This window comes from Tamandua tetradactyla, chromosome 10 (genome assembly GCF_023851605.1).
Source record: "Tamandua tetradactyla isolate mTamTet1 chromosome 10, mTamTet1.pri, whole genome shotgun sequence".
In the NCBI taxonomy this organism is placed as follows: domain Eukaryota; kingdom Metazoa; phylum Chordata; class Mammalia; order Pilosa; family Myrmecophagidae; genus Tamandua; species Tamandua tetradactyla.
In genome coordinates this window covers 6,265,198-6,277,019 of record NC_135336.1, presented here as the reverse complement: position 1 = coordinate 6,277,019, position 11,822 = coordinate 6,265,198, and the positions used below count along the sequence as shown (strand labels likewise).

General features: G+C 43.5%; 1 protein-coding gene across 1 annotated transcript; it reads right to left on the bottom strand.

Annotated features, from left to right (window-relative positions):
• Positions 1–819: 819 nt before the first annotated feature.
• Positions 820–3,451, bottom strand: RTP1 (receptor transporter protein 1). The gene is made up of 2 exons (XM_077117530.1): positions 3,165–3,451; positions 820–1,350 (listed from the first exon to the last, which is right to left on the bottom strand). Exons 1-2 carry the CDS (start codon positions 3,434–3,436, stop codon positions 831–833), a joined length of 792 nt encoding a protein of 263 aa, XP_076973645.1. The 5' UTR covers positions 3,437–3,451; the 3' UTR covers positions 820–830.
• Positions 3,452–11,822: the final 8,371 nt, after the last annotated feature.

Genomic DNA, 11,822 nt, shown 5'->3' with positions numbered 1-11,822 from the left:
TGTTTCCCAGGGATTTTGTGTTTTGTGTCTAAAACTCTGCCTTCTAACTTTTCCCCTAAATTATGTGCTTGCTCACACTCAGTGGGCAGGAAGTAACTTTGAGCCAAGCAGTTCCCAAAATCTGTCCTGAATGGAGGGAAACTGGAAGTTGGGGGTGCCTAGGAACCTTGTATATCCAACTGCAAAAGGACAGTCTGTTTCCCACCCACCTCCTGCTCCTCTTCAAGAGAAACTTTTGTTTTATGCATGGAGGCAGAGCTGTGAATGAGGTTCATACAGTAGCCAAAGAGGTTAACTTAAGGCTGCAGCTACAGATGTGGGAGACAAAGGGTGGGTGGGAGCAGGGTTTTATAAAAGAACAAGGATGAACTCATTCCTGTGGAAAGGTCTTTGACACCATCTAGTCCTGTGATTTTCAGACTTTTTTTTCAAAGCAGTTGAACCTTTTTTCATACAAAAACCTTAAGCGGAACTCCATCTAAGATGGAGCTGTTCTGTTTGAAGAGGAGACAGAAGTTGGGAGTGAACAACTGGATGACGAGTTGGAAACCCAGTCTTTCAGCATTTTACCTTCCAAATCCAAAATCCCTGAGGCACCTATGTAGAACTTTGGGGCCCTGGGTTTCACTCTGAAAACCACTCCTCTAACCCCGAACCATTTTACAGATGGAAACACTGGGTGATTTGTCCAGGTTCTCATCCAGTCAGTGGCAGCGCCAGAGTGAGAACTTGACCCTACTCCCAACTCAGGTCTCTGCCACCACCACCACCATCACCACCACCACCACCCATCTCATAAGCATTGATTCCCAGGCCCCACCAAGGGAATCTTAGACAGAACTGCGGAAAGAGAACTGCAGGTAAATGATCAGCAGCAAGACCGTGGCCCAAAACAAGCACCAGGGAATGGAGCAGAAATTGCAACCAGAGCCTCCCTCATCCTGCTGCTTGGTGGGACTGGGCGCCCGAGAGAAAGTGTAGGTGGTGGCCTCCTCCTCCAGCAGCTTCTCGCTGGGCTTCCAGTGCACGATACCCTCCTGGCAGGCTTCGCAGAACTCGCCGCGGTGCCGCCGGTTGTCTTGACGGCTGGCCACGTGGATCCGGTAGTGCCCACCTCGCTCGCCATAGCACTGCTCGCGCAGGCTGGTGATGAGGTTGTCCACCAGGCTCTCGATGTTCTCCTCCAGCATGCTCGACTCGTCCAGCCGCGCTGTGCCACACTCGTAGCACAGCTGCTTGAAGACGCGCATACGCACCGAACCCGCCCGCTGAGCGCGGTCCAGGTGCATGTGGAAGAGGATGACCACGTGGGGCGACTGCCAAGTGTGCCAGCACCAGGAGCAGTGGAACCTGTGAGGAGTGGAAGAGAGGAAGAAGGTGAGGACAGGATGTAAGCGGTGGAAATAGCCCCAGGAAGGGGATAAGTTGAAGTGGAGGGTGGGTAGAGCCTGGAGGTGGAGGTGGAGGTTTACTGCACCATGGGTTCTTTTGTTCCACCTCCTGCTGCAGGAGGCCACCCTGACTGCTGCCTTGGGGCAGGATGGTCCTCATCGGGATGCCACCTGGCATCTAGCAGTGTTCTACTTTCGCCTCCCTTGCCTCCTCCCAGTCCTCTACAAGCCTCAGCTGCCTTTGCCTTGATACCCTGAAGCCTTGCCCCAACTCTCATCTGTAAAATTCACAGGCTGCACTAGAGTTAGTCCCTCTCAGACCTCTAATGAGTCTCATCATGGAGATAAACTGCACCAGATAGGAAATCACACACACCCTTATCTTTTACACTGATTGTAAGCAGGCAAAATGCAAATCAGGAGAAAATGGCCTCCAAGCTGGTGTCAGGGTTAACACACAAAGACCCGGGAGTAGAAACAGTCTATGCCCAGAGTGCACCTGGCGGGCATGGTTTCCCCATCTAGACTGGGGCCAGCTGAAGATCATAGGTGACCAGCCAGGTCTGGGGGATCCCTGCTCAGCCCCATGAAACTTTCAGATCCCAGGTCTTCCCCAGCTGGCAAGTTTCCAGCCCTTTGCACCTCTTCCATCAGTTGGCTAAGGGGCTTCCTGTTTCATTCTTGTCTCTTCTCTTTCATTCACATCCTTTGGGGATGCTATCAAATCAGAGAACAAAACTTGGATTGGAAAAATGTCAGAGTCGGAGGGACCTTAGAAATCAGCCCTTCATTTTACTCAGGAAAGAACTCTGAGGCACAGAGAGTGAGAGCTGTCTCTATACTCACAACTAGTCAGAAGTAGAGTCTGTGCCCAGCATATAACAGGTGTCCAACAGATGTTTCTAGAACTGGATTGAATTGAATGGACATCAGCCAGTGCAGAAAGGAAAGCCATGCTTCTGGCCTCCAGGCTGCAGCACTCTGCCTTCCCATATTCTATCCCAAAGGTAAGTCTTTGTATTATAGACCCATGACTAGAGGGCTGGAAAGGATCAAGCAGTTCATCTCAGACAGTAGTGTGCATGCAAATTACCTAGGAATCTTGTTATAATGCAGATTCTGATTAAGTAGTTCAAGGACAGGGCGCAAGATTGTGCCTCTAATAAGCTCCAGCTGATGCTGATGAGGCTGGTTCACGGACCACTTTTAAGTAGCAAGGACCTCTAGCAACCCCTCATTTTTCAAATGGGGAAAATGAGGGCCAGAGAAGGAGATTGGCTTGCTCAGTGGTCATGGAGTTGAGTATTCAGTTTTTAGTACCTTCATGTGTTCAATAATTTTAAATTACATCAAACTGAATTAAATTGATTTAAACTGAACTGTCCCAGGATGAGACCACAGGCTTCCTGACTCCCAGTGAACCTCAAGCCCTCTTCCCTTCATTTTCAACCACTTTCTAAGAGGTCATTAAATGTCAGTATTAGGACCATTAAAAGATGTATTTTTCTAAAAATAGAACATTTTCCGGATGGGGAAACTGCAGCTCAGAGAATGAAGTTACATTAGATGCTCAGTGGAAGAGCTGGCACCATCCTCAGGTGTCCTGAATCCCAGTTAAGGGTTATTTCTCTGCCTCCCAGCAAATATGTGGTCCAACAAGGAGGCTGACCCTGGACACCTGGGCTTCACATGGCTCTGTCTCCCCTGTGAAGGTACTCCCAGGGCTGAGAATTTAGAGACTGCCTGCAAGGTCCCTACATACAGGCTACTCACCTGCCCGAGGCATGCAACTCCAGATACTGCTTCCAGCCAGGGGCCAGCACATTGTGCTTGAGGTTGGGGTCTATGATGAGATCCCAGCTGTCTGCTGGTTTCGCCTCCTCCATCTTCTCATAGAAGACTTTCTTCCACTCACCCGTGGTCACACTTTTACACATGGTCTCGTCAGTGGTGAGGGAGGGCAAGCTCCACTTGAGTGAGAACACGGGAAATGAGGGCAGGTGCAGGGTAGGGCAACGCAGTCTCCACGGTCTAAAAATTCTCATTGGCAAGACCAGGAAGAAGCAGGACCCAGCTCCCTCCTTTGTCCGCAGTGGAACCTGTTTCCACGGCAACCAGGCGGAGTGCCAAGAGACAGGGATTAGGGAGGAGGCAGTCTCCAAAGGGGGGTTCCAGGGCCCTTAGCTGAGACTGTAGAGACAAGGTTTGTGACTCTAAGTGACCCAAGACAAAATGGGGGTCCTGAAAGGAAGCTGAGTTTCAGTCCATCTCACCTGCCTGCGAAGGGCATGGGGAGACATGGACCAGGGAGCTGGTTCAGCTTCACCCTGCTGCCCCCTGGAGGCATCATCAGCATCTGGCTGCTATGGTAACCATGATGCCTTAGGGAACCAAGGAAAAATAAGCGATGGGGAGATGTAGACCTGTTAATAGATGAAGCGATAACCTCACCTTTTGCACCCCCACCCATCTTTTGATCAGCACTTTGCCATTTGCAAAACATGATTTGGACTATCTTGATCCCCCCCATTTTTGCCGTGGTGCGCGTCAGGAGCGTGGGACTCACCTCACTTGTAAATGGCAGAACTGGTGTCCAAATACATGGCCACGTAGATGTTCACTAACTCATTCATTTCAAACATACCTGTGTGCCTGGCTCTATGCTGCATGCTTGTAACTGGCTGTATACCCAATAACATAATGCAGTAGGACCTGTGCTGCCCAGTCATGTAGAAGAGCGGCCATCTGTGTACAAAGGTAGGAACCATTGCATCAGCCTGGCAGGAGCAGACAAGATTATTTTCATGCTGATTATAAAAGAGGAACACATAGTCACAGGCAAAGCAGCCTTTGCAATAATTGCCTCTCTCAATATCTTTTTAATATTTTTCCTTTATAAAAGTAAAACTGATTTATTATGCAAAAATTAGATAATGTAGATAAAACAAAGTAAGACTCTTCCATAATACCTCTACCCGAGATAACTACTACTGGTATTAAGATATACCCACTCTTCCTGCCATTTTCCTGTAAATGTGTGTGTATATGTGTGTGTACCCCAGTTACAAATTTAGGAATATATTCTATATACCACATTGTGACCTTTTAAAAAAATAACTGTATCACTCCAGACTCCAAGAGTTGGAAGCAAAATTCACGTTCAACAAATGGTTCTCTTGGTCACACTAGTCCCCATGGAAGAGAAGAGAGACTTACTTGCCCCTCCCAGCTTCCTATTACTGCTGCTGCTGCTGCTGCCGCCTCTGCTGCTTAACTTAATGGAGCAACAATGTCCACCAATCCTTGATGTCCAATGTAAATATTTTAGAGCTGAAAAAGAAATTTAGCTTGAAATCTTACCAAAGACAACACAGTACATAAAGCTATCCTTGAGCATATCATCCCTGTGAAGCCATACTCACTGGATGCCAGACACCCTGGCTCAGTGGAAAGAACTCGCAGCTGGGTGTCAGGAGATATATATCTGAGCTCTGTGATGGCTTTCTGCATTGGGAAAGCCGCTGCCCTTCTCCTGGCCTCAGTTTGCCCATCTACTGAATGAAGAATTAGAGTAGATGACAACTCTAAGGTCCCCTTTGACTGTATCTTTACATGGTTTCATAGAGCTTTACACTTAGAAACCCAAAACCTTTGAGGTCAAAATGTAGGACAGAGGCAGCAGGATTGAGGTGGGAAGCTTCTAATGATGCCTGATAGTGTCTGAATGTGGAGTCTTTCTCCTTGGGGGTGATACAGAGTTGAAGAGCTCTGGGAAGTGTTACTCTACTGGCTTTGTACTAGATATAGTAAGAAAGACAGAAATTAATTCTAGAACTACTGAGCACTGACACTGAAAGTGACTTTAAAATTCTTTGGGACACATCATTGAACTTTTAATCCTTCAAGTCAGTATTCTTGTCTCTGAATTAAACCAATTGATGCCCAGAGAAGTAAACTGATTTAACTAGCCTCAGAGTTGGGGTGGGAGCTATCTCCTGTGGCAACCAATGGACAAGGTGAAAATGGAGGCTGGGGCATTCCTAGAAAGTACAGAAAGCTGAGGGGAACTTGTAACTTGCCCTATGGCCAAAGAGTATTACCCAAAATCAGTAATGAATCCTCCAGAAGTATTTTGCAGCTGTTCCTACAGTAAACACTATGATGAAAAACAAGGAGACAGAAGGTAAGAATCACGTTTGTCTGTGTGTGTGTGTGTGTGTATGTGTGTGTTTAACCAGCTGATGCAATCCCCATTGGCATAAATTAAGTTTAATTTAGTACCTGAGCTTGTCATGTAGAGGCCAGTGTAATTCATCCTTCTGTATAGGAGAATATTTTTCCTAATAAAATATTTCTATCAGGAGTAAAAGCCCTGTAGTGTTGCATTGTGCTCTCTATGAAATGAGCTCTGTGTCATGGAATCCACAATTTAAAGGTTATAATTCTAGACATTTTTAAAGTTATGGGCCTTACTCTGGCCAACTTCTTAAAGTCCAGTTGTATTTTAAATCCATAAAATGATTTAAAACCTAATCCCCATCTAGAAGATGGAGTGGAAAAAAAATAAAAAGAAAACTGTGCCTCTAATTTATTGTTCAGTTTCATAAGAAATATTTTATAAAGTATGTTATTTTGTTATTACTCCTCAAAATGTTACAGAAGTAAACATTGTCACTCTTGAAATGATGCACTAATTAAAAGTGGTTTTCAACCAGGGAAATTCCATATCCTTAAGATTCTTTTGGAAACAGGGGAGGCATGTGTTTTGGGGCTTGACCAGAAGGTGCCCCTGGCACTTAGTGCCCAGGGGCAGGGGATGTAAATGTGTGCAACTATCCTACATCAAAGAATTTTCCATCCCAATCCTGCTGAGCCAGAAGAGTAAGCCTCTCCATTGTCTGTTGATTTACTGGTATAATCAGCCCAAAGTGACCAGGTGACAGTCTAAACCTGCAATTTAATAAAACCATTATTTTGTTCTCCAGTGGAAACATTACTCCCTCGGGAACCAAGACCTCTAAACCAGCAAAGCCCCAAGTTCTAGGCACAGGGAAAAAAAATTCACTAGTTTATCATCAGAGGCAACTTTGACTGAGCCATTCCCTTTTCCACTCCTTCATTCCTGGAACTGGGGAAAACAACACCATATATTGATTGCTAATTCAGAGCATATATCACATCCTGGAGAACATTGTCCCAGCACTGTAAGGTGCTGTCATCCAACTAGTTCCATAACCCAATCTTTGTAAGGCCATTCCACTGTTCAATCAGACCAACTGCTTCATGGTGATAGAGAAAATGGTAAGACCAGTGAATTCTATGAGCATGAGTCCATTGCCACATTTCATTTGCTTTAATATGAGTTCCTTGTCAGAAATAATGTTATATGAAGTATCAAAATGGTTTTTTAAAAAAGTATTTAGTACTCAATCTGCCAAGAGCAGAGATCAATAGTGAAACCTCAACTGTAGCAAAATTCCATGGGAGAGCCGCCAGCCACCTACAGGCAGGTTAATTATATTGGACATTTCTATCTGAGAAAGAGCAGAGCTTTCATCTCACTGGAATAGATGCTTGCAATGGATATATATATCCACTCTGCTTCTACCAAAATATCATCACTCTTGTGATATTCCTCCACATGGGCCTCTCCTCTTGGCTTCCTCACCGCATGGTGACTTGTTTCTTAGAAGGAACTTTCCAAGAGAAAGGAAAGATCCCAGAATATCACTCCTATTATAGTCTATTGATAAAAGTTATCACAGAACTGGGCAGTGCAGTGTTCACCAGTGTTAGAATTCTCACGCTAAGTGCCAGAGACATGGGTTCATTTCCCGGAGCTTGCATTTACCAAAATAAAAAAGGAAAAAAAAATTATCACAGGACCAGCTATATCTAAGGAGATTGGAAATAAACTCCATGTTATGATGGGGAAGTGACATTTGCATACAGAGATGGAATGAATTGATGGCTGCCATCTTTGGAGACTATTTACCACAGTGCCTGATCATTTTTCTTTTGTCTCCAAAAATCTTAGTGCCTGAGGAAAGTTATGTCAAATTCTATGTGGTAACTAGGTGTGGAGGGTGAAGCTGTATGTGCCTCAGAAAAGCATGGTCTAATTCATTCCTGTATGAACACATTGTGAGTAGGACCTTTTGATGAGGTTACTTCAGTTAAGAAGTTGTGGCCCACCTCAATTTGGATGGATCTTAATCCTATTACTGAAGTCCTCTATAAATAGAATAAAACTCAGACAGAGGAAGAGTGAAAACCACAGAGGGAGAAAGCCACAGGAAGCAAGAGGCTAGACATCCATGGAAACTGGAAGAGAAGAGAAAGATCAGGAGACATTTCCATGTACCTTTCCAGGTGACAAACTAAGGACCAAGAAAAACCAACAGCAGCCCTACTGTCTCTGGGAAGAGAGCATCACTTTGATGATGCCTTAATTTGGACTTTTAGCCTCAGATCCATCCATTGAGTAACTCTGATGTATTTGTTAGATATTGAAAAAGCTATGGGGACACAAAGATAAATTATACTTTACTCTCCAAAACCAGTGTTCATTGCAAATTTTTTAGTGTTGATAAAAAATAAAAGACCACAGAAATCTGCAGTATCTAAAATATTGCTGGACATGTAGTAGATGCTCAGTAAATGTTTGTTGAATGAATAATGAGTGAGTGGATTATGGGTATCACATTCTGATGCCCAGCCTCTCAGCAATGACTCAATCATTGAGATGTGATTTTTTTAATTCAGGGAGGATTTACTCTCCCCCTTTTCATCTTTCTAGGACCTAAACCTTTGACTGTTTTTACCTTGGAGATTTATCTGGAAGTTTAAATTTAATTTTGTCATTGGAATGTTTGATAGAACTGAACAAAATTGAAGTGCCTGTGCATCATACAAGCAGCTGAAAAGAACAGTGAAAAGGCTGGGCACATCCTTCACAGCCAGTGACATTAGTTGTTAATTCCATTGCATTACTACACACTGCTATCACTTTCTCTTGGAAGTTGATCTTTCAGGGATCCAAATTAATTCCTTTGTAGATCTGATCCAGGAGTAGAGGAAATACAGAAACCTTCACTTGTTAGCAAAGTATCCTCAGACTCCAGATTCTCTCTTCGGTGTCCAAGAGGAGAGATTTTTTCCCAGGGACCCAATTCTACGTATAGAATGACTCCTTGAAAAGAGAGTGACTTCTATATAAATGAGGGAGAGAAGTTTCAAGAAGAGAGAGCCCTCATCTACAACCTCTCCCCAACCTGCAAGGAAAGGGAGGCCTTTCCTTGTGATGTGAATGGACAGCACCTAACTTGGGGTTGGGAGTGGCAGGATGTTCAATGTAAGCCACAGCCTTAGCAAAGGAATGAGCTTTTTGGATGCCTCTGTCATACTTGCCAAGTTATTTTGTGTACGAATGAGTTGTGATTGTGACAACAATTCTGAGAGTGTACAAGCCCTTTGAGGGCGGAGGATGTCTTCCAGAACTAGATGGGCTCAGGGCTCTGACTTGCAGTAGGCCAAGAAGGATCACCTAGGCCCCTTGAAACATGGCTATATTCCCTGCCCTTGGGGACTATCAATCAGGTCAAAAATCTAGGTCATACATGCATAATCAACCACTCCCCCAACCTTACAAGATAGGCAAAGAAGTGCATCTGCAAACTCACTCTACACATGCTGAATAACCCACCACTTAGAGACTGTCAAGGGCATTCTCTCTATGTGGTAATAGGCAGTGATGTGTCTCTGGGGTAATAGTATTTGTAGACAGTTCATAGATTACTGAGCTAAGTAACTCCCCAAGTGGAGTGGAAACTTGCTAATGCATCAGAGTTTATCACTGTTGCCCTAAGCTCTTCCTGCTGATTGTCTCAGTGTCATGCCCATTGTACAATGATGTCACAGACTCAGACACCCCAGTTGTATGAGAGATGAAGAGCATGGATTCTACAAATCAGTCTCTGTGCATTCAAATTATGGTCTCACCTCTGGGTCTGTGACAATTGACTAAGTGACTGATCTTTCTAGGTCTGTTTCCTATATGTAAAGTGAGCAAAATAACAGCTCCTGCCTCATAAATATCTGAGGATTAAATGAGGTGGTATGTTCAGAGTGTTTAGAATAGAATTTGGCACATAAGTGTTATCATGTGCCAAATATTAGCCATTAGTATATCATCTCTCAGTTAAATCCACTTTAAAGATCATCTAAGTCAACTGCCCATCCAATGAGAAAAATCTTTTCTATAACCATTTCCAGCTACTGCTTAAATACTTCCTGTGCCTGTTTGAAAGGATTATGTACTTTAGAAAAGCCATGTTTTAATCTAGATCCACCTTGTGGAGGCAGCTGTTTCTTTTAATACCTATTCAGCACTGTAGGTTGGAAATATGATTAGATGATCTCCACAGAGATGTGACACACCAATTGTGGATATTAATCTTTAATTAGAGGGAGATGTGACTTCATCCATTCCAGGTGGGTCTTGATTAGTTTATTGGAAACCTTTAAAAGAGGAAACATTTTGGAGAGAGCCCATGCAGCCAGAGGCCTTGGAGATGAAGAAGGAAAACATCCCCAGGGAGCTTCATGAAACAAGAAGCTTGGAGAGAAAGCTAGCAGACATTGCCATGTTTGCCATGTGACTTTCCAGTTCAGAGAGAAACCCTGAAAGTCATCAGCCTTCTTGAACCAAGGTATCTTTCCCTGGATGCCTTAGAGTGGACATTTCAATAGACTTGCTTTAATTTAGACATTTTCATAGCCTTAGAACTGTAAATTTGCAACTTCATAAATTCCCCTTTTTTAAAAACCATTCTGTTTTTGGTATATTGCCTTCTGGCAGCTTGCAAACTAGAACACCTCCTTATATAGTCAACTCACTAATTCATAACCTGCTTGATTTTTTTTTTTTTTTGTATTTAGAAGTGATGTGTTTATTGAGCATGTTTACATTTTTAAAACATAGATTGCAAGACTCTAAAATTGAAAAACTGGATAACTGGGTACAAATGAAGGTTAGTCACAAGGTTTTTAAAATCACAGGGGCAGAAGATAAGGGCTATACAACTATTATCAGAGATCAAAGCAGCTGCATTACAATTTAGAGATTTCAGGAATTTTCCTCTATCTACTCCATTATACCAGAAATCAAAAAGGAATATCTATACAATGATTCAGTAATCAAAATCATCCCTTAAATCCTGATTTCTTGGTTAAAATTCTTCCCTCTCATTTGATAATTCTCTCTCAATCTGGAGGGATATCTGGGTGAAGAATCTCTAGCGGCTTCATGGCTGAAAAGGGGCATTTTATTAAGGGGATAAGGGATGAGATGATGAAACCAGTTGTTATTTTTGCAGAGTCCAGTATCTCTGGGTTTCAGAGCTTTTCTGGCATTGCAACAATCTGGAGGCTTCAAGTCCCTGAAAAACAAACTTAAGTAAAATTTTATGGAGCATAGGCTATCTTTCACAGTTTCCAGGAACCCTGTTGGTTGAGGTTTGCCATATTGTGGCAGTTTACAATTTCTGCCTGAAACTTGCATAAGAGTAACCTCCAGAATGACCTCTCAACTCAACTTGATATCTCTTAGCCATTTAAACTCTATTTCTTTACTCCCTTTTTGTCAACTAATTCATGATGCCAGGGCCAGGCTCATCCTTGGAACTTATGTCTCACAATGTCAGGGCCAGTTATTTTTCACATTGCCAGGGCCATAGCCTGCTTGATTTTGACAGAGCACTGCCCTTCATTAAACTCTTTCCTTCAATTAGGTCAGTCACCTCTTTTCTTTTCATTCATGTAGTGATCTTAGGCTTGCTTTCTGGAGTCTAATTGACCAAATATGAACCTCCTTCCCCAACTTCATGGCACCCTTCAGACACCCAAGGGCAGGTACTATTTTGATCTTTGGAGCTCTCTCACTTCTTATCCCCCTGCCTGCCTTCTATTACTTGCACACAGTTCCTCAAGTTTCCATGAATTAGGGAGAATCTTGGTGACCAGAAGTTATTCTTATCAGAGAGGGCCATGAACTCTAAATGTGACCATCTAAATGTACTTCAAATGTATTGAAGTGGGTTCTGTCTCCCTGGGATTTTTATCTTTGGGCCCTGGTTCTGCCACTGGAAACATACAGAGTAAGTCTTTACCTTCTTCTCTAGGGTAGCTTATCCCTGGCCACCCCTCTAAAATTTTTCTCTTCTTCAGTATAGACTCCACCAATCCAGCAAAACAGACACAGACCCTCCCCCTAATCTGAGTCATCAGAGTTCCCTTCATGGAACTATAACAAATATTTCCTACTTGCAGGCAATTGTTTAACAGCAGCATTCAGGAAGGGAGGACCCCGAGAGATAGTGTTTCCTGATTTCCATAATATAAATACTGCTATCATGGCTGATTTCAAGCTAC